The sequence below is a fragment of the Silene latifolia genome, chromosome X (assembly GCF_048544455.1).
Source record: "Silene latifolia isolate original U9 population chromosome X, ASM4854445v1, whole genome shotgun sequence".
Lineage (NCBI taxonomy): Eukaryota > Viridiplantae > Streptophyta > Magnoliopsida > Caryophyllales > Caryophyllaceae > Silene > Silene latifolia.
In genome coordinates, this window is record NC_133537.1 from 49,918,335 (window position 1) to 49,941,095 (window position 22,761).

At 37.1% G+C, this 22,761-nt stretch overlaps 1 protein-coding gene and 2 long non-coding RNA genes across 3 annotated transcripts; all 3 read right to left on the minus strand.

Moving 5' to 3' along the window:
* Positions 1 to 4,824: 4,824 nt before the first annotated feature.
* LOC141621386 (uncharacterized) lies at positions 4,825 to 5,477 on the minus strand. The gene is made up of 2 exons (XR_012532280.1): positions 5,161 to 5,477; positions 4,825 to 5,035 (listed from the first exon to the last, which is right to left on the minus strand). It is a non-coding gene; the product is annotated as an uncharacterized LOC141621386 (long non-coding RNA).
* A 7,285-nt stretch (positions 5,478 to 12,762) lies between these two features.
* On the minus strand, positions 12,763 to 13,335 carry LOC141621388 (uncharacterized). Its single transcript, XR_012532281.1, has 2 exons — positions 13,099 to 13,335; positions 12,763 to 12,973 (listed from the first exon to the last, which is right to left on the minus strand). It is a non-coding gene; the product is annotated as an uncharacterized LOC141621388 (long non-coding RNA).
* Positions 13,336 to 15,518: 2,183 nt separating this feature from the next.
* Positions 15,519 to 20,950, minus strand: LOC141623303 (uncharacterized). The gene is made up of 2 exons (XM_074439396.1): positions 16,382 to 20,950; positions 15,519 to 16,294 (listed from the first exon to the last, which is right to left on the minus strand). The coding sequence occupies exons 1-2, from the start codon at positions 17,369 to 17,371 to the stop codon at positions 15,833 to 15,835; spliced, it is 1,452 nt and encodes a 483-aa protein (XP_074295497.1). The 5' UTR covers positions 17,372 to 20,950; the 3' UTR covers positions 15,519 to 15,832.
* Between the last annotated feature and the right edge of the window lie 1,811 nt (positions 20,951 to 22,761).

Consider the following 22,761-nt stretch of genomic DNA (forward strand, 5'->3'; position numbering starts at 1 on the left):
TACCTTCACATTTCCATAATTTGTTTTGCTTTTTCTCCCCTGAACCTCACTTTCCTATACTATTTGTAAGCCCTCGGCTGTGACGGACATTGTTGGTTGGAGTGTATGTGTAGTACTTGAATCGTCTATTATTTTTGTTGCATGCATGTTATGTAGGTCGCAGTTTAGGTGAGTGACTGTATTCTCTTTCCCTCTTACACATAATTATTCACCCTTTGCTTCATGAGAGAAGAGTGACCACGTGAGAGTCCGATTTTGTTGGTCTTGCATGGTCGATAGGTCAGCCTTGTTTATGGACATCTTATAACTCGTTTGCGTATTGATTACTGTAGCTAGGATTGTTAATTTTTGATTGCATTAATTTGGTTCAAGTAGACAGGTTATAGCTAGCTCTGAGTTTTCATTTCCGTTCCATTAGTTTGCATTTGATTTGCTTGGGGACAAGCAAAGGTTTGGTTTGGGGAGATTTGATGCGTGCATTTTATATAAGTATTTCGTACTTCATTTGCACGCATTTCTATGCATTTTGTGTGGTGTTTAGCTGCAAATGTCCCCCGAATTGTCTACTTTGTCTTATTTGTAGGAATGAACCAAATAGGAGCATAATCAAGCTTAATACCTGTCCCTATGCATGCATTTAGGAGATTAGTTGAGTCGGAGCCTTAAGACTACTATTTTGAGATGCGCAAAGAAGTAAGTTAGCTGGCGAGCAAAGGAAGAACTTCAAATTACTAGTGCCTACTTTGAAGAGTCATATCTCGAGTTATACAAAAGATTTTCAGGTGATTCCAATTGGAGATGAAATCCTGTCCTTTTAGATTTCCAACGCCACCGGAAACGCCCTGTTTTCCCAAGTGACAAGAAATGGCAGCCGTTTGACGTTCAGTGCGCAAATCTGGAATTGTGCGCTGGAAAATACTCGATCGAGTACAATTGTGTTCGATCGACTCCTTTTTCTACTCGATCGAGTAGTGCCTATTTAATAAGTGTTCGATCGAGCACCTAAAGTACTCAATCGAGAGGTTTTAGCTTGGATTTGCTCGATCGAGTGATATAAAAGTCCTCGATCGAGTATTTAGCTATTATACTCGGGATTTTTATCCCGTGATAGGTTTAGTTTTGTTAATTTTCACTTCCCTATATAAGGGAGTCGTAACTAGGTTAATAGACACTTCTTCTTTTACCTTTTAATACTTCTCTTAATACACTTTACTGCTTAATCTCATACCTTTGCTCTTTGCTTTTGTGGATTGATCTTTACGCCGGATTGCTTTTAATTGTAATCATCCTTTCTTTCTTAATCTTAATCTTATTATTTGTTTGCTTTAATTCTTACTTTCTCTCTTTATTATTTCTGCCCTAATCAGTTTATGCATAATCGTTGTTATTTCATTATGTCTTTAATTAGTACACTCTATATTATTATTGTTGAAACCCTTAGTAGTATGAGTAGCTAATTCCTTTTATGTCATGTCGGGATTAAGGAATCCATGGTAGGATTGTGACGATGTAGCGAATAGACTAGACGATTTATTTGTGAGAATCTGTCCCCATAGCAATATAACTGTAACACCAATTTAGTTGAATGCATGCTTCTAAATTATTTTAATTTGGTTAACTTTGTTCCTGGATCGGAAGATTGGAATAAACAGACCTGCTATGAATAGTAGACTACCCTAATGAGGACGGAAGTTAAGTTAGTGGAATTCTAGGGTGGATAGCAGACTGGAAGGACCTTTCTTATGCCCTTCTCACAGTAAATTGTCTAGGTTATTTGCAATTGAGTCGTTAGACTGCCATGGTGAAACGAAATCCTGACATACTCTCTTTTACTTGATCACTTTTATCACATTTTCTCGCTTTAACTGCTCTTACTTTATTTCTCTTGCCCTTAAACCTTCAGTAGTCTAGAGAATCAAATACAAAAGCCCTCCCACTTGTGACTTAGATAGACGGACTACAGATAGATACCTTGCCTCCATGTGGAGATCGACCTGACTTCCCTAGCTATATAGTTAGTTTAGTTAGTTATTTTTGATATCGAAATCCACTTAGCATTAAAACCCATTTGTTTAAAAGTTTCCTCGATAAAATTCCATTCTAGTATGTCGTATGATTTCGCCATATCAAGTTTGATTGCAATTCAACCTCCTTTGCCCTTTTTACGTTTAAACGAGTTGAAAATCTCGTGTGCTAAAAGAATATTATCTTGAATGAATCGATTAGGTGTAAAAGCACCTTGAAACGGGTGTATAATCTTATGCAAGACACTTTGAAGACAATTAGCCAAGATTTTTGCAATAATTTTATAGATTGTGGAACAAAGACTAATCGGGCGAAAATGGTTTGCTGTTTGAGGTTTTCAATTTTAGGAATCAATGCTATGAAAGTATGATTTATTTCTTTTAGTAATTTCTCAGAATGGAAAAATGCTAAAACTGCATTAGTGACAGAATTTCCTACAATATCCCAGTATTTTTGAAAAAACTCTACAGGAAATCCATCGGGACATGGACATTTATCAGCGGCTAAACTAAACACAGTTTGTTTAATGTAACAACCCGGATTTTTAATGACTTAATTAAGGGATAAAAGCGGAAAAACCCCAAGTCATTGCTATAAAAATGAATCCAGATCGTCATGGATCACTTACACATGACTAAATAATTTAGTCGAAAGATTTAATTACGAAATTAAACCAACATTGAAAGCTCCTCTCATTACCCAGAATGCCCCTTTAAGGGTGTCTCCCTCTAACTTGCTCTTGGTACCTGAAAAACATTTAAACAAAAGTCGCTGAGCGACAGTAACCTAACCATTCTCCTATCATCGCCTTAATCATTCAAAAGCAGGCATGCGAATGGAAATGGAATGCATAAATAAGAATCACGTAAAGCATATATCACATAAGTTCTCTTATCACAACATTCTGGATATTCAAATGATACAACAATATTACTCAAAGATATTAAGAAACCATTTTAGTAATACAACAACACTTAACAAAGTTAAGCACATGTGATCACAACAAGTCCCAATCATCAGACATGTGACATTATTACCTTGATCTTTCTTTATCGTGCAGTAACGTTATCCACCATATAAAAATTACAACGGTAAATCCAACATGCATCATGTGAGTAAAAACTGTAGTCATTTCTTTAAAAACATTTGTTTTCCAACAATTAAGCACGGGACGTGACTACTAATGTCACACGCATACTCACGGCTTGCATCTCACCTTAAGTACGAATGTGAACATCAATCCCGCCAATCATACCGATTCTAGGAGGTTTACATCTCACCCCTAGTGCTCAGTAGGACCGGACGACTAAATTGACTTGGTTTAACAACCAGAATCGTGGGGAAGAACAGATCGCTAATGGATGGTCTCGAGGTCCCATTTAAGTGACATGTCCCATACACTTCGAGGCACCAAGACAATCGCAACCGTCAAGGTCTGCACACGATCGCAACCGTGAAATAATAATTGCCAAGATATCTGAAAGGTAGTAAAGCCGATCAAGCTCCGTCAATATATGCGCATATACCCACTCCACAACTTCTTGGAACACGCAGCTCCTCGGTGGCGGTGGTGGTCGACTACTATCCTAACGACAATCCCTCCACACGCAGACTTCGGGATGTCTTTGTCCATACTTGTATAGCATAAGCTCTCTAAGCATTCTTCCGTCACGTCGATCCCTAAACCTTACCAAGGTAGCGCCCAACATGTAACACGAAAGACTCACAGTGTCTCATAGAGACGATGATACGTCGATATGCGGACCATCCCGACATACCGACAAAACAACGACACTTGGCTCAGAGGTCCCATTCAAGGGGCATACCCAAGTAAACCGGGGAAAGATTCCATGGCTCAGAGGTCCCATTTAAGAGGCATAGCCAGTTTACATCGATATTCGGTCTCAACGGTCCCATTCAAGGGACATGTCCCAGAGTGCTAGAAACTTTTGAATAAGAAACGTAAACATACATAAATTCATCTTGCTTTATCTTTTCTGAAATCTTTAGGATTTGGCAAATCTTATTTGGAATTTATTATTTCTAAATTCGTTATTTGAGGAAGGTATTTAGATTTTTACTATCGTAAGCTTAAGTTTAAGCTTCGTTTTTAAAGAGCTTATTCAAACTTCTTTTTAATAAAAATTTTGTTATTTAATAAACATTTTATGTAAAACATTTGAAAATATTATCAAATCATTTTAAATATTTTTACCAACTATAGGTGTAAAACTTTTATAGAAGATATGAATCAAGACACTTATTTATTAAGTAACTTTCCTTGTAATTGGAGAAACGTTTAAATCATGTAAACCATCTTGGTTTTGAAAACGTTATCGAATGCTTTAAATTTCCAAACATTTAAAAGAGTTGTTATTAAACTTTAATACTTAATAAAATTTAAACTTATCAATTCTAGCCTTAATCGTATTTAAAGAGGAAAGGTATAATTCTTTTAGGCTAGTAGTTAAGAGCTAAAATGCTTTTACTCATATAAAAGTTAACATCTCAATAGACTGCGTACTTGCAAAAATCATAAGGTAATCATATCGGAACATGCATCACACGACAGTAAATAAATATAGCCAATTAAGATATTATTCAATTATATTTCCTAATCATGTTTCTAGGTGAGAAAATAGGACAACGATAAATCATTTGTTATCATGAAATTTTAACATACAAATCCGACTAATTGAGTAATTAACTAGCGCATATGTATATTTCATGCCATTGTTAATAATTTAGCGGTCTAGTATTTCTACTCAATATTTAATTGTCAACAAGTTACATAACTCATATTTAAACATATTCATTCACATTAGCATATCGAGTTTTGTAAAATTAAGGAGGGATAGAAGAAGGTCGGGTTACCGAAGTTAGTGAAATAAAAGGATGTGTTTATTAATCCGATTTATTAATAAATAATCGTTATTAATAAAGTCACAAGTCCGTCTTGAATCCGTCATTAAAGCAAGAAAAGTCCAAGTCCGAATCCCGTCAAGCAAACCTTGCATAACGAAAGTTTAAGTTAGTGAATCGGGTCAGGCCCGAATCTTTATTAATTGCGTAAACATAAACGGAGTTCAACGTTTTCCCCCAAATTGATTTGGGTTTTACGCAGACCAAACTCACCCCTCACACTACCAGCGTGAAGCGGAGAAGACGGCGACAGAACATCAGGCAAGGCGGCAGCGGTGGCTCTGCAGCACGGTTGAAGAACAGAACAGGGTGAGGCAGATCAGAGGACGGAACAAAAGAAAGATCGAAAAAGAGAAGGAGGGCGAGGAGAAGGAGGCTCACGGCGGTGGTGCTGTTCTGATGATAACAGAAAGTGACGGCGGCAGCAAGGGAAATGTCCTCTCGGTGGTTTGAAAGGAGTTAGAACGGAATGGGAGGGGAGCAGCGACCCTGTTGAACAAAGTCGAGGAGGACAGGGAGGCACACAAGGAAGTTGGTGATGGTCGGTGACCCGAGGCTGGTGCTCCGGTGATGGTGAATGCCGAGGTGATGCACGAGTGAAATATCAGGTACGATTATTGAATCTGATGGTGTAACGAATGGTGGTCGTGGCAGTGCAGGGATGCGGCATTGGTGTCGATCTGTGGTAAGAGGAGTGGAGGGTGATATGCAGGTTAAAGATGAGTCGTGGTGACAGAGGCGATAGGCCATTGTTTCGGTTTCTGAAACAGGGGAAAGCAGAGGAACAAAAGGTGGCATTGGTGGTGGTCTGGGCTTCGTACTCCAGTGGTGAGGGTGAGTGACAGCGGTGGTGAAGGCGGGTTGGTGTCGGGTTGATGTTCTGTTACACGAACGGGCGTGAGTGTTGGTTGGTAACGGAATTGGTGTTGACTCGGATTTGGCCGAGTGCATTGCAAAAGTTGAATGGGTGATTTGATGATGTTCATTACCAAAACGAAGATAAGTTGATGATAGTTATAAGGTAGATGATGACGGTAATGAAATGGTGAAGGAGATGGTAAGGACAAGATATAAGCAAGGGAAACAGATACATGTGAAGTTATACAGGAGACATGTGAAACTATAGAAGGCATGTGAAGGTGTACAGTGGGAATGACAAAACTACATGCAGGGGAAACAAGAGGAGCAAGGTTGACATAGCCAAATGTATGATACACTACAAAGTGAGTAATGTAAAAGTTTGGAGTGATGTGAAGAAACATTATTGAATAGGGCAACGATTGTCATCGTATTTTTATTTAAAGACAAGCTTTCGATTATAATAAAAATTAACGAAATAATTTATAAAAACGTGTGTTCATAAATTTAAATTGAGAACGAATTGAGATAAACGTAACTTAATATAATTGGGAAATTATAAAAGTAGTTTTTATTGTAATTAAATCAAATTAATTTGTAGCAGTTTAACACGGGTGTTACATTATGTAAATCTTTCAGATCAAAGGTAAAATTAACAAAATTGTTTGTACGATGAATGAATAATTTAAATTAAAATGGAAATGTGACGAAAACAATTTTAAAAATATGTGTGGAAAATTATAAAAGCAGATCTATATATAATTAAGTCAATTAATTAGTAGTGGTTTAACACGGGGTGTTACAGTAGTACCCCCTTAAAGAAGTTTCGTCCTCGAAACTTGAAAAAGAAAGTCGAACTTTAAAACAATCAACATTTTAAACGAGATTCAAGTATGGCACCCATTTTGAACAATCTAAATTTACTACACTGTGAGAGTGGAGTAATGAAATATAATTTGAAATATTTTTATTTGACCATGAAAAACTTCATTTTTTTGAAATTGATATTCCAAATAGTAAGAAGGTACTTGAAATTGTTTGAAAAACTATAAAGGGTTTGAAAAGATTGTCAAATAACACACCTGAACAAAATTATTAAATTCCAATGAGAAGAAAATGAAGGTTAACGACTTTCAAAATTTTTGAAGATTCGATGACAAAGAGACCTATCTGGAGGAAAGGTAGGCAACATGCACTGCACAGAAAACGTTCGATCAAATGAAGAGGAGTTGCCCGAAGGATTGGTGTAAACAAAAGCGGTTTTGAAAAGTGGCTGAAATATTCGAGCACTTCAGCGGCATAAAAGAAAACAATATATATGTACATATATATATACACACACACACATGTCAGAGATAAGAAGAGAGGAGAGGGTAAAGAGAAGTTAAAGGAAGTATCGATGATTTTATAAAAGGACAAGTTGCGGTTCTATCATCGTTCATTCTTCTCTCTTTACTATTCCCAACGGATCCCTACACCACTCTACTCCTTCTTTTTCCCAACGGCACTGCTACAGTAACCCCTCCTCTACAAAACACTCAAATTCAAACATCTTACTCACTTAATTCCTTCTTTCCATAAACATCTTTCAAGTCCAAAAAATTCATAATCATTAATCATGGCTACTCCATACGACGAGCTCCATGAGTCAGTTAAGAAGTCTCTCGATGAAGTGAAGACTCTGCTTAGTTGGTTAATGGTCCTCTTTGTTGTAATGGTTGCTTTCTTTGTAATGCTTGTGGTAAACCTATGTTAAGAAATTGGGTAATAAACCGATCCAATAAAACGATGCTTTTAATACAGTGAAATCTTTTCTATCTCCAAATTACAATATTCCTTACACTCGAATCCATATATTCATATGAGCAAATATACCTTAAAGTCGTAAAGTAGCTCCTCGAATTCCCATTAAACAAACTGATTATAACATAATCCTTTAGTAACGAAGCTAAGTGAAAAGGGGTCATTTCCTCAATCCAATTAATCATCACTTTAACTTGTCCTCTATTATGGGATTTATACCAATACCCGAAGTGGTTACTACGGAAGCCATTATATCCCAAAAATTTCGTACACTAAAATCAATTAATTGTGTACAATCATACTTCTCTTAAGAAAACTTCTCTAACATGTTAGTCCCACAATAAAAGTTGTCCTGACATTTTTGGAAATATACCTATTCAATTGTCGCCAAGTTGAAACTTGAATTTCGACCACAAAATTTTCCACAAGTTCAAACAAACTCTTATTCAGATGTATGTTTTCTAAGTCATTAGTTCCATTATAAATAGGTGGTAATCGTGTCATATATCACACCACTCTCTCTTTTTATAATTCTCCTTCAAATCCATCATCTTTACACGAAATGTCTTTTACCACTGATGTCAATATAGTTAGGCACTATGAGAGTAAGATTGGGGACATAGTTCAACAAATACCCCTCTTTTTCATCCGACTGAAGGTAGTTCTTACAGAAGAAACTATTTGGAATCTCCTAAACCATGCTCCGGCATTAAGTCTCTTGGGAAACATTCTATGGGAGGGTCCCGATCCACATCTCTCCCCAATAACTCCGGCCGAGGAGGTTACCAGGGGTAAGTCTGACTTTATCATACTCTGTGCGTACAATCGCTTATTCCCACAAATTAATCATAATGAACTCAACCTTCTTGTCCTGTTACAGAAATTATTCGGAAGAAAAGTGAAGAGTTAAAACAGCTAGAAGATGAGGTTGTGGAGATATGCAAGCGACTTCAAAAGATTATGGTGTGGAAAACAGTGGTTGATTTGTGCCTTTGGATGGGGAAGGATCTTTGTCGGTCCATATGAGGATACTAAGCTCCTCGATATATACACCGACCGAATGATGGAGGAGGCTGAGGAAGAAGCGATGCAAGCGGCCTCGTCATCTTCGGAAAGACGAGTTGTAACATTGGGGCTACATTCTATTAGGGTTAAGATCTTAATAAATAAAGCAACACGCTAAAATGTATCACACTTGTATTCCTTCCAATGTTATGAATCATCAAATCCATTACTGCAATATTACCATGATATCCCAAATCAAAACTTCTAATTCTTGCATATCCACTAGCATTGAAACTTGTGTCCTATAAATCCTTTACACACTCAGTTGAGTCCTAAATCGTCATACATATATCTCCAATAGGTCATATACGTCCATAATAATAGTGAGTCACTACATCCTACAACCTCAATTAAACCATCGTGGTAGGTATATCCTCAAAGTAGTTACTCTTTAAATATAACACAACTTTTAAACGGTTACTCTTAAATAATTATACTTTATTGTAAGGGGTCTTGTCAGCCGAATTCTGACTTTCATACTACCAAGGTTGATTTCTTACTGACTTAACCGACTAAGAATCCACCGTCATGACAATCGTGACGCTATTCGTTCCACTAGTCACTCAACTGTATGGTTCACCTCACTAACTTCTGAACAAGCTACCACACACAAGCCAGTAGTAATATATCTTCATACTGTGTCATTCTGACTCCCTAAGAACATCGATTATCGCTAAGGCTAAAAGAGACATTGATTTGCTCATATAAAGGTCTTAGATCACTCCACGATTTGGCACTACTCCATTTTCTCTCCCTACTATAGACATTTAACCCTAAGAAAATATGCCCCGTACAACTGCCATTGAAAAGGTTAGGTCTTATGAAAAGAAGATTGATGATATTGTGAGTGAACTTCCGGAGTTCTTTTCTCGCTTAAAAGTGGTTCTCGTTGATGTCATACTCGGTAGGCTGTTGAGCTTGGGTCCTGCATTAACCCTCATCGAAAGTATCTTAAGGGGTGGTATTGATCTTCGCTTGACTCCGGTGGTCTTGGCTAACGAAATCACGAGAGGTAAGCTATTATGTAAAATACTTAGCAGCATATTACGCCAGGGTATGACCTGACGCTCGTCCTTTTTTAACTTGTTTGCAGAACGTTCGTATGAAGCGTGAAGAGTCAAGAAAGCGGAGGGCGAAGTAGTGGAGTTCTTCAAGCCGGAGAGGGTGCTTAGATGGACTGCTTTGGTCGATTTGTGTCAAGGCAACGGAAGAGTCTTCGTGGGTCCTTATGAAGAAACCATACTCTTGGATGTGTATATTGACCACTTCTTAGAAGAGGCCTATGCGAGCACGGCATCATCGTCTTCTCTTGAGGATTAGTAACAGAGTAGTACTATGGCTAGCTCTTGTAGGAGAGTTAGTCTTCTTGATGTTCTGTACGAACTTACTAGTATTATCATTATTAAGTTAGTTGTTAAAGGCTTGTTTGCTTTTGAAAGCATGTTTTAAAACACACGTGAAAACAGGTAAGTTGGATGGTTAGCAAAACCTATTATTATGATTAGCAACAATAATCGCAAGCAACATGCAAATACAAAATCAAGGGTGACGCAAATAGCATATCACAATTACCTTGCAATGAAATCAAATATGACTTGCTAGGTCTAGGGTCGGTCACTAGACATATTTACCCATGCTAATTGTTCTACCCCAATAAATTATTTAGACAAATCCTAATTGTTTCTAAGTGAATCTCTCAATTTAGTGATCTAAATAATTCTACTCATTTTAATAAGTCTCACCCAGGCGCGCTCCTCGTTAGGTAAACGAAGTTTAATCCTCATTTACGGTCACAAGGTCGCTCTGATACCAACTGTAACAACCCGGATTTTTAATGACTTAATTAAGGGATAAAAGCGGAAAAACCCCAAGTCATTGCTATAAAAATGAATCCAGATCGTCATGGATCACTTACACATGACTAAATAATTTAGTCGAAAGATTTAATTACGAAATTAAACCAACATTGAAAGCTCCTCTCATTACCCAGAATGCCCCTTTAAGGGTGTCTCCCTCTAACTTGCTCTTGGTACCTGAAAAACATTTAAACAAAAGTCGCTGAGCGACAGTAACCTAACCATTCTCCTATCATCGCCTTAATCATTCAAAAGCAGGCATGCGAATGGAAATGGAATGCATAAATAAGAATCACGTAAAGCATATATCACATAAGTTCTCTTATCACAACATTCTGGATATTCAAATGATACAACAATATTACTCAAAGATATTAAGAAACCATTTTAGTAATACAACAACACTTAAAAAAGTTAAGCACATGTGATCACAACAAGTCCCAATCATCAGACATGTGACATTATTACCTTGATCTTTCTTTATCGTGCAGTAACGTTATCCACCATATAAAAATTACAACGGTAAATCCAACATGCATCATGTGAGTAAAAACTGTAGTCATTTCTTTAAAAACATTTGTTTTCCAACAATTAAGCACGGGACGTGACTACTAATGTCACACGCATACTCACGGCTTGCATCTCACCTTAAGTACGAATGTGAACATCAATCCCGCCAATCATACCGATTCTAGGAGGTTTACATCTCACCCCTAGTGCTCAGTAGGACCGGACGACTAAATTGACTTGGTTTAACAACCAGAATCGTGGGGAAGAACAGACTGCTAATGGATGGTCTCAGAGGTCCCATTTAAGTGACATGTCCCATACACTTCGAGGCACCAAGACAATCGCAACCGTCAAGGTCTGCACACGATCGCAACCGTGAAATAATAATTGCCAAGATATCTGAAAGGTAGTAAAGCTGATCAAGCTCCTGTCAATATATGCGCATATACCCACTCCACAACTTCTTGGAACACGCAGACTCCTCGGTGGCGGTGGTCGACTACTATCCTAACGACAATCCCTCCACACGCAGACTTCGGGATGTCTTTGTCCATACTTGTATAGCATAAGCTCTCTAAGCATTCTTCCGTCACGTCGATCCCTAAACCTTACCAAGGTAGCGCCCAACATGTAACACGAAAGACTCACAGTGTCTCATAGAGACGATGATACGTCGATATGCGGACCATCCCGACATACCGACAAAACAACGACACTTGGCTTAGAGGTCCCATTCAAGGGGCATACCCAAGTAAACCGGGGAAAGATTCCATGGCTCAGAGGTCCCATTTAAGAGGCATAGCCAGGTTCGTTCATCGATATTCGGTCTCAACGGTCCCATTCAAGGGACATGTCCCAGAGTGCTAGAAACTTTTGAATAAGAAACGTAAACATACATAAATTCATCTTGCTTTATCTTTTCTGAAATCTTTAAGATTTGGCAAATCTTATTTGGAATTTATTATTTCTAAATTCGTTATTTGAGGAAGGTATTTAGATTTTTACTATCGTAAGCTTAAGTTTAAGCTTCGTTTTTAAAGAGCTTATTCAAACTTCTTTTTAATAAAAATTTTGTTATTTAATAAACATTTTATGTAAAACATTTGAAAATATTATCAAATCATTTTAAATATTTTTACCAACTATAGGTGTAAAACTTTTATAGAAGATATGAATCAAGACACTTATTTATTAAGTAACTTTCCTTGTAATTGGAGAAACGTTTAAATCATGTAAACCATCTTGGTTTTGAAAACGTTATCGAATGCTTTAAATTTCCAAACATTTAAAAGAGTTGTTATTAAACTTTAATACTTAATAAAATTTAAACTTATCAATTCTAGCCTTAACTGTATTTAAAGAGGAAAGGTATAATTCTTTTAGGCTAGTAGTTAAGAGCTAAAATGCTTTTACTCATATAAAAGTTAACATCTCAATAGACTGCGTACTTGCAAAAATCATAAGGTAATCATATCGGAACATGCATCACACGACAGTAAATAAATATAGCCAATTAAGATATTATTCAATTATATTTCCTAATCATGTTTCTAGGTGAGAAAATAGGACAACGATAAATCATTTGTTATCATGAAATTTTAACATACAAATCCGACTAATTGAGTAATTAACTAGCGCATATGTATATTTCATGCCATTGTTAATAATTTAGCGGTCTAGTATTTCTACTCAATATTTAATTGTCAACAAGTTACATAACTCATATTTAAACATATTCATTCACATTAGCATATCGAGTTTTGTAAAATTAAGGAGGGATAGAAGAAGGTCGGGTTACCGAAGTTAGTGAAATAAAAGGATGTGTTTATTAATCCGATTTATTAATAAATAATCGTTATTAATAAAGTCACAAGTCCGTCTTGAATCCGTCATTAAAGCAAGAAAAGTCCAAGTCCGAATCCCGTCAAGCAAACCTTGCATAACGAAAGTTTAAGTTAGTGAATCGGGTCAGGCCCGAATCTTTATTAATTGCGTAAACATAAACGGAGTTCAACGTTTTCCCCCAAATTGATTTGGGTTTTACGCAGACCAAACTCACCCCTCACACTACCAGCGTGAAGCGGAGAAGACGGCGACAGAACATCAGGCAAGGCGGCAGCGGTGGCTCTGCAGCACGGTTGAAGAACAGAACAGGGTGAGGCAGATCAGAGGACGGAACAAAAGAAAGATCGAAAAAGAGAAGGAGGGCGAGGAGAAGGAGGCTCACGGCGGTGGTGCTGTTCTGATGATAACAGAAAGTGACGGCGGCAGCAAGGGAAATGTCCTCTCGGTGGTTTGAAAGGAGTTAGAACGTAATGGGAGGGGAGCAGCGACCCTGTTGAACAAAGTCGAGGAGGACAGGGAGGCACACAAGGAAGTTGGTGATGGTCGGTGACCCGAGTCTGGTGCTCCGGTGATGGTGAATGCCGAGGTGATGCACGAGTGAAATATCAGGTACGATTATTGAATCTGATGGTGTAACGAATGGTGGTCGTGGCAGTGCAGGGATGCGGCATTGGTGTCGATCTGTGGTAAGAGGAGTGGAGGGTGATATGCAGGTTAAAGATGAGTCGTGGTGACAGAGGCGATAGGCCATTGTTTCGGTTTCTGAAACAGGGGAAAGCAGAGGAACAAAAGGTGGCATTGGTGGTGGTCTGGGCTTCGTACTCCAGTGGTGAGGGTGAGTGACAGCGGTGGTGAAGGCAGGTTGGTGTCGGGTTGATGTTCTGTTACACGAACAGGCGTGAGTGTTGGTTGGTAACGGAATTGGTGTTGACTCGGATTTGGCCGAGTGCATTGCAAAAGTTGAATGGGTGATTTGATGATGTTCATTACCAAAACGAAGATAAGTTGATGATAGTTATAAGGTAGATGATGACGGTAATGAAATGGTGAAGGAGATGGTAAGGACAAGATATAAGCAAGGGAAACAGATACATGTGAAGTTATACAGGAGACATGTGAAACTATAGAAGGCATGTGAAGGTGTACAGTGGGAATGACAAAACTACATGCAGGGGAAACAAGAGGAGCAAGGTTGACATAGCCAAATGTATGATACACTACAAAGTGAGTAATGTAAAAGTTTGGAGTGATGTGAAGAAACATTATTGAATAGGGCAACGATTGTCATCGTATTTTTATTTAAAGACAAGCTTTCGATTATAATAAAAATTAACGAAATAATTTATAAAAACGTGTGTTCATAAATTTAAATTGAGAACGAATTGAGATAAACGTAACTTAATATAATTGGGAAATTATAAAAGTAGTTTTTATTGTAATTAAATCAAATTAATTTGTAGCAGTTTAACACGGGTGTTACATTATGTAAATCTTTCAGATCAAAGGTAAAATTAACAAAATTGTTTGTACGATGAATGAATAATTTAAATTAAAATGGAAATGTGACGAAAACAATTTTAAAAATATGTGTGGAAAATTATAAAAGCAGATCTATATATAATTAAGTCAATTAATTAGTAGTGGTTTAACACGGGGTGTTACATTTAACCTTTTCCCTACTAATATTACCTGTAAGAAATCTGTTATCTTCGTCTGTAATTAAACCACAAATAGACTTAAAATCCTCATTCCTGTCAAAATTACAAAGTTTATTTTTCGCAAACCTAAGTTTAAACTCCTCGGATATTTCTTGCTTAATAAGGTTTTGATCAGCAATACAAGCACCATTCTTATTTATAAACTGTTTAATACCATTTCTACTACGTCTAATTGTGGCATGAGTTTGAAAAAACTTGGTGTTATTATCTCCAAAATTAGCTTTGTTTATACGAGCTTTTTGTTGCCAATAAACACGTTTATATTCAAGGAGGGCATCACGCTTTTTCAACCACCTCGATTGCGCTTCTTCTAAAGCGGTAACATGAGATGAGCCAAGCTGATTTTGTATATTTTCTAACTTTTATTCAACAATTGAAAGTTGTCTAAAAATATTTCCAAAAGTTGACTGATTCCATTTCTTAGCCTTTTGTTTTAGAAACTTGCATTTTTGAGCAAGACAGAACATATAAGATCCACGAAACTGGTATTGCCAACAACTTTTGACCATTTTACTAAAATCATTTAGAAGAGTCCACATAAGTTCAAATCGAAAAGGAGGGGCTTTGTTATGAACTTGGTCATGAAACTTCACTGAAATAGGACAATGGTCTGAGCTAGTAAAAGCATGGTGTACAAATTGCATATTTGGATAGATACTAATCCAATTAGGAGATGCCAAAGCTCTATCGAGAATTTCAAAAACATTATCAGCACCACATTTCTTTTTCCTCCAAGTAAAAAAATTACCGGAAAAAGGGAGATCTATAGAATTGGTATTATTAAGGAAGTTAGTCAGTCTTAAACAACGTGCATTTGTAACGGCCAAACTGACAAAATGGTAAAAAAAGTAGTGAGGTATGGACAAATTGGTAAAAAAAAATACAATAGAGACAAATTGGTAAAAAGAGTTGAGAGTAAGGACAAATCAACCAAAAAAGTCCTACATGGACATATCATATCAGCGCGTGAATTCCATCCTTACAAAAAGCAAGTGAACAATAAAGAAAACAACTACAAGTTGCTAAACATGAATTGGTAGTATGGCTGTCTGTTTCCCTCCAAAAAAAACTACAGCATACTAAAAACCATTTTTAGGCCTGATCTCAGGTTCGCCAATCTCCATACTACCAAAACCAACTTGATGTTTCCCTCCAAAAAATTTAACTTTGCAATAAGTTTATCTATTAAACAGAAAAAAAAAAGAGGTAAGATGATATTCCGACGACAATTTATTGTTGTTGAGAAAAGGAACTTGCAGCCGACTGATTGGAAAAATTCATTTGGGACAACATAGCAGGTGCATTGATGATGATACCAGGTGTAGTCGTACTAGCTTTATATATCATCTCCCCTTCATCACCAAAATATACACCGACACCTTGAGGTGTGATAAACCTGCCACGTGACATACCTCCGCTACCTCTCCCTCTAGCTCTAGCTCTTCCTCTTCTTGCACTAGAGGCTTCTAACCATGTTAATGATGTACTTCCTTCCTCAGCCCCAGTTGTGGCTGTTGTTGTATCCTTATGACCCCTAATTTTCTTAACATACTCAGAAGGAGTAGGCACGTCATCTAACGTCCGACCAAGTCTGTTTTTGCCTCCCTTCTTTCTTCCTCTATTCCAAACTCGAGCAGCAACATCTCTTGTAAGATTGTTTTGATTGGATCGGGAAGATTCAACATGTTGTACCTTTGTAAAACAAAATAGTGTGATAAATCGTACACGTTTTACATATAATAATTACGTAATAAGAAGAGAAGAGATAAATAAACTTACATGAGATAAATCTTTTGGCAGTGGACATTTTCGCTTATCATGTCCCTGTTCTCCGCAGTTGCCACACTTAGTAGGTAACCCTTTCCTGCAATATTTGCTCTTATTTTTAGGTACTTCGTCAGGGTCCCTTCTTCTAGCTTTTCTCCTTGTTCCACCTAATTTTGATTTTACAATATCCGGAGGTAAAACCATTCCCTCTCCTTCACGAACCCAAAAGGTGTTACCTGGTACCGGTTTCAAAAAATTGGAATATGTTTGCTTATAAGTTTGCAAGGTATACCATTTAGGCAAAGTTGTTTCTGGTTGGATCCTCATGTATAGTAAAGCACTCATGCCATGGCAACAAGGTATTCCTGTCAGATCCCAAGACCTACAAGAACATGTCTTCTGGTCTATATTAACTGCATGACTAACACCATTATGAATCACTTCAAAGCCAGATTGTGTATCTTCTCCATTCCATTTACACTCACAGTTTTGTTGTTGTTCGTAAGACTCTTCCAATTTTTGACTAATTCTAGGAGCAACCCCATCAACAAACCGTTTAACAAGCTCAAGATTTTTTCTATTTCTCTCCATTAGAGCCATTCGTATGTCTTCCAACATGCTCACAATTGGCTTATATCTTGATAACAAAATAAAACTATTAAACGTTTCAGCCATGTTATTGTCTACCACATCACAACATGAGTGCGTTTTAAAGAACGACTTACAAAAATGCTCTGGACTCCTTCGAATGAAATCATCATATGCCTGCTTTGAAATTCCTTTTAACTGAGCTAACTCACATTCATAGTCTCCTTTGCTAGTTGCCTTTACACATTTCCAGAATTGTTTCTCAAGTACCTTTCCTTTGTGATTCTTACTCCAGTTTGAATAGATGTGTCTTGCGCAATTTCTGTGTTCAGCCTCTGGCCATAAAGATTCAATAGCGCCAATAAGACCTTTTTGTTGATCTGATATCACTGTCCAACCAGCACCACCTTCCATCTTAAGGTCCTCGGATAAAAGCTTGCAAAATCACTCCCATGAACTTTGATTTTCTCTTTCAACGACAGCCCATGCAATCGGAAACATGTGATTGTTTCCGTCTCTACCAACAGCAGCCAACAATTGCCCACCACAAGCATGCTTCAGAAAGCATCCATCTAATCCGAAAATATGTCTACATGTCTCTAGAAAGCTTTTCCTCAAAGCATCGAAACATACATAAAATCTTTGAAATGTTTTAGGCTGTTCAGGAAGCCCTTCAAGTGTCTTTAAAACACAAGTTGTGTCAGGATTAGATTTAACTAACTCAAGCAAATATGGTTTTAAGACACCATATTGATTCCGCATCAGTGTCGTTACAGCATTTAAAGCCTTCTCCTTGGCCCTTTGACATTTTTTACTGCCTACTACAATTCCATACCTGACTTTCATGTCATCCTTGATTTGAGCCGGAGTCATTAATGGATCCTTAAGAATCTTATCAAGGTATTCTTTTGTCAACCAACTCTCAGTAATTAACCTATTATTCATAGTCCTCATACAATTATGAACGGGCTGCATAGACTTTATTTGCCAACCAGTTGCATCGCTAAGATCAGGCCCAGCTGTTAACTCCCATTTACACAAAGAGCATCCCAAGTGAATGTGCATCTTATCATTTTTCATGTAGACAAGGTCTTTGTGCTGCTGTATAGAGTACGCCAAAATAACCTCCTTGAAGATTTTTCTTGAACTAAACCTTAAGCCAACAGATAGTTCCACATTTCTTAGATCAGTTTTATCATTAAACAATTTATACTCTGTCCCTTTCATTCGTTTATGAACTGGAAGGTCAACATCAGACTCGTCATCCGATAACTTTCGACTTTCATCTTCCGAAGATCTCTGATCCGATACATAACCTCCTTCATATGTTGTCCAAAATCTAGACCGCGGATAAGAAGAGTCATCTTCTACACCCTGATCTTGCTTATATGGTTCCTGCGTAGTAATTCCGGCTTCTTGTGGCACGATCTCATTTAATTGATTTTGTCTTAAGCTTCTGTTTGTCGCCCTCCACCCGTACATCTCCTCAACGTCATAATGTAGTTCTTCTCTAAACAAACCACCATCACTATCAAATGAATTATCAGACGTGTAAAAACTTTCATCTTCACTCACTCGGTCATCGCATTCGTCAAAATTATGTCTTTGGAAAGACATGTCATCTGATGGAACAAAAGCCTCATGGTCGGTCAAAATACGACTTTCAGTTGAAGTGCTAAGTTTATTTTGGACTGGTACACTAGTATTATTTTCAAAACCCGCAATTTCTAGAAATTCTTCATCGTTGATCAAATTGAAATTGCTCATCTGTATATCAACCCAAATTCATTACAAAGGTATGTAACTTAATCCATTAGGCTAATGAAATTATTACCATTTGGATTTTGGACAAAACAAAATCAAAACATGTTCCCATTTAATCAATGCAAGTACCTCTATAAACAGACTTTTAACACTTTGACGAAACGAATTGGTAGGTGAAATACATATAAGGATTAAGTTCATTTGCTAGTAACCAGCCAGAAACAATTAAGTTCATTTGCTACCAATTTGACAAAGTTAGATTAAGAATGAAACTTTGTAACTCACTCCAAAATTCTGGTTTTTCAGAAGGTTGAGCCGGAGCGTATACAAAAATGAGGCAAAAACATACATTATTCAATATAAGTCGCAAACTTCATAGCAAATAAATCTACTTGATTTAAAAGTGACATTAGTCGACAAGGTCATGGAAATAGTTTTTTTCCAAAAAAGCCAAATTCCACCTGAAAGGCCTACAATTGGAATGAAATCACAGTGACTGAATCCCAAAGTAGCAATCAAGGAAGGTGCGGGCCTACTTTCAGATTTGGTGTCAAACAGCTAAAATCTTAACAATTGGTCTCCCTTGTGACGGGTTACCATTTGTGGCGGATATTTTGTGAGTTAAAATGGTAACAAAATGGGTTAGTGGAGAAAGGGGACCACATGAATAGTGTTGCAGAGAGAGAAAAAGTGGGTACTTTGTGAGGTAAAATGGTATCCGTCACTCAAGAGTGACGGATATGTGCCGTCACAAACAAGAATTTGTGAAATCTTAATTTCGTTTGAGGAACAAAAAAAATTAAGTTCTTCGCAAAAGTTCTTTCTTTTAGTACCCCTAACATTCCAAAATGCAATATTATTGGAAAAAAAATCCAAAAAACAAAATGATACATAAGTGACTTTGTAATGTCACCCTCAACTAAATTAGCTATAACTCATTGGACTGGTAACCAGCCAGAAACAATTAAGTTCATTTGCTAGTTTATAAGGATGGTGAAAACTAATATAGAATCTGAATCCATGATTAATTCTATAAGAGATAGTATGGCTCCAACAAAGCTCAGATAATCCAAAAAACATGCTATCTATACTAACCAAATTCATAAGACAAATTGTAGAACAATCTGCAAAACAAATTTGTTTGTCATGGAGCTCATAAACGACAAAAAAAAGCGCTACAAAAGGCCAACAATATAACATTGGACTATCAACAAGATATATATAATCAATCTCAACAATGACAAAGATCTCCTGGGAACATAAAAAATGGCATGTGATCAGGGTTTTTCCAGTAGGTACAAAAACCCAGTTAAACAAGATCGATGAACAATCATAATAAAGTGGCTCAATGCTAAAATAAACATTGTTATCTGAAAAGATTTCGACTTGAGAGCACTTGGCTTGGGAATAACCTAATTCTGAAATTTCTTTGGAGTAGACAATAATCTGACATAAGCTCTCCGGGGCTAAATTGGAGAGCGAATCAATGTCTAAAAACAAAGAAATCGAAGGAATAGGCGAAAAACCAGTCTCCAAAAAGATCAAGGCCCAAAGAATGGACAAGGTGAAGGGAGAAAGACTACTTACTACTGAAAACTGTGACCAAGATGAAGATTTAGAAGCCAAAACGACTCCCTCCAAAATCGAGAAGAACAAGGCCAAAAAAGGATTCTCGGAACGGAACCATGATTCAGCAACAAAGACGAAACTGACAAAGTGAGCCACCAAGTCGCCATCGACGCTGACCTCCAACAGAATACTTTTGATCTCGAGATCTCCTCCAAACTTCAACGGAAGCGAAAAGTGAACTTTTGAAAAAAGCGACCAACTCTGAGATCTGGAAGCCGAAGAGTCTTCCTCCCAAAACGAGAAAACCAAATACAGGTTTCCCATCTCGGATTGAAACCCCTCCTTTTCTTCGATTAGCAACAGACCGAGTAGGAAGACGGTATGTCGCTGCCACGAAGACGCTAAAGGTCCTTCTTTACTCTCAGAAACAAGACAATCCCTATCTAAAATAAAGAGAAGGAAACAGGAAGATGAGTTTTTTGTCTTGAAAGGAAAACTAGTAGCCAGATCTACTAGTAAAAGGTACTTAGTAAAACATGGAGCATGAACTCTACCCAAATTATAGAGATAAATATTTGGAGTAGAAGTAGGGATTTCTGGGAAATTTTCAATTGATTTTCTCATTGATTATTTTTCTTAGAGAGATGGCAGAGGTTTTTTTTTTTTTTTTTTTTTTTTTTTTTTTTTTTTGAGGTGGAAAATCATTTCATTCATAATAATAAGTCATACAACATATGTCAAGATTAACCGGAAGCAAATCAATTAAAACCAAATAAACTACAATCTCGATCAAAACAAGATCTCTAAATTTGATGGGCACATGAGACGCTTCTGCACATCCTCTAAAAAATCGCCTCATACGGGCTTGCACAAGAGGTTCTTCGAATCTTCTAATGTTTTGACGAGACAGGAGTTCATCTGACCCAAAGGATTGTAACCAACAATCTGACAGTCCTTGTAAAACCATATAACGCGTCAGTATAGCAATGATCTTCCGCATCGCTTGAGCAAATAGGGATCTGCAAACTCTCCAAAAGAGTGACAAAACCCACCAAAAGATGGGGACAAGACTCTCACATCCAGAGAGGACAGCGAATCGGAAAGAAAAACTAACAAACAACAACATAAAAAGACTAAACGAAATAAAACAAAAAGAAAATAACATAATATAAAGATCGAAAAACCACCGCCTTCAAACAACCGACCACCATCACCACGTCCACCACAAACCTGCAAAACACACTCCGGCGAAAAGCAAAACACGGTCAGAGGACCACGATCTACCCACGCTACCCAAAGAGGACAAAACCCCAGAGACAAACCAGGCCAAGCACAAACCACCAAGGACCCAAAAGCAATCAGACCGATGATGGCAGAGCCCGGATGACCAGTCCGATAGGGAAGAAACCATCAACAGCAGGGAACGGAGGATGAACAGATCGCCGGAGATAGACCAAGGAGATGGTTGATACCCAACTATTATAATTAAAAGGAATAATTATAATAGTTGGGCATTAAATGAGTTTATATGTATTACTTTTGAGTTACATAATAGATGAACCATCTCAATCAAAACCTTAAGGTGATGGTTGATACCCAACTATTATAATTATTCTTATTACACTCCCTTACTCAAATGCCATTAGGCTTGAAGAATGGTTTGTGCACAAGCTCCCCGTACCGTATGCTGAAATTCCACTTCTTGAGTTATTGACGAGTTATTAAGGTTGTCATGGTGTCATGGTCACGCTGGCTCTGATACCATAATAGATGAACCATCTCGACTAAAACCTTAAGGTGATATTTAATGCCCAACTATTATAATTATTCCTTTTAATTATAATATTTTGAGCTAAATGTTTAATGAAGGAGCTCGAAAAAATTAAATTGAAACGCACAAACGTTAAAACAAAACTCAAAAACTTTACTATAAAGATCGGAAATTATATATCAATTCGTTGTACTACAATTGGTTGTATATTCTATAAACTGCACAAAATGCATGTCTACCTACATCATACATAACTACTCAAATATAGTCTTCGCATTAGCGAAGTAATACCGCCTTAACACATATCCTAATATAACACAAGTTCTTTGTTTAAGAATTTTTTCCTTAAATGGAGTTTTAAACCAAACTAATTATAAAAATGGGGCTCATTTCAAACTGTTTATACAAAATGGATCCATATCACCAATTTCTTTTATTTACAGATTCAATAATTAGCTACTATTTCACATAACGACTTTTTTTTCAGATTTAAAACCAGCCGCTATATGAAACAATGACTAATATACCTATAACTCTGCCAGTACAATTTACTTCCTTTTTTAAAGTTTTGTAACCAGTCGATAAGTGAGACAGCGGCTAATTGGAATTTCCATTAGTCGTTGATTCACACAACAACTAGTTAGTTGTGCTAATTAAAACACGAGAACATACCTCCCATTTCTCATTCATTAAATCGAAA

Excerpts from the sequence above, each read along its gene's own strand:
- LOC141623303 (XM_074439396.1), bottom strand. The coding sequence starts at position 17,371 with ATGGAAGGTGGTGCTGGTTGGACAGTGATATCAGATCAACAAAAAGGT. Across the intron at positions 16,295-16,381 it reads TGCCAAAAGATTTATCTCAT|GTACAACATGTTGAATCTTC; the intron begins GTAAGTTTATTT and ends TGTTTTACAAAG.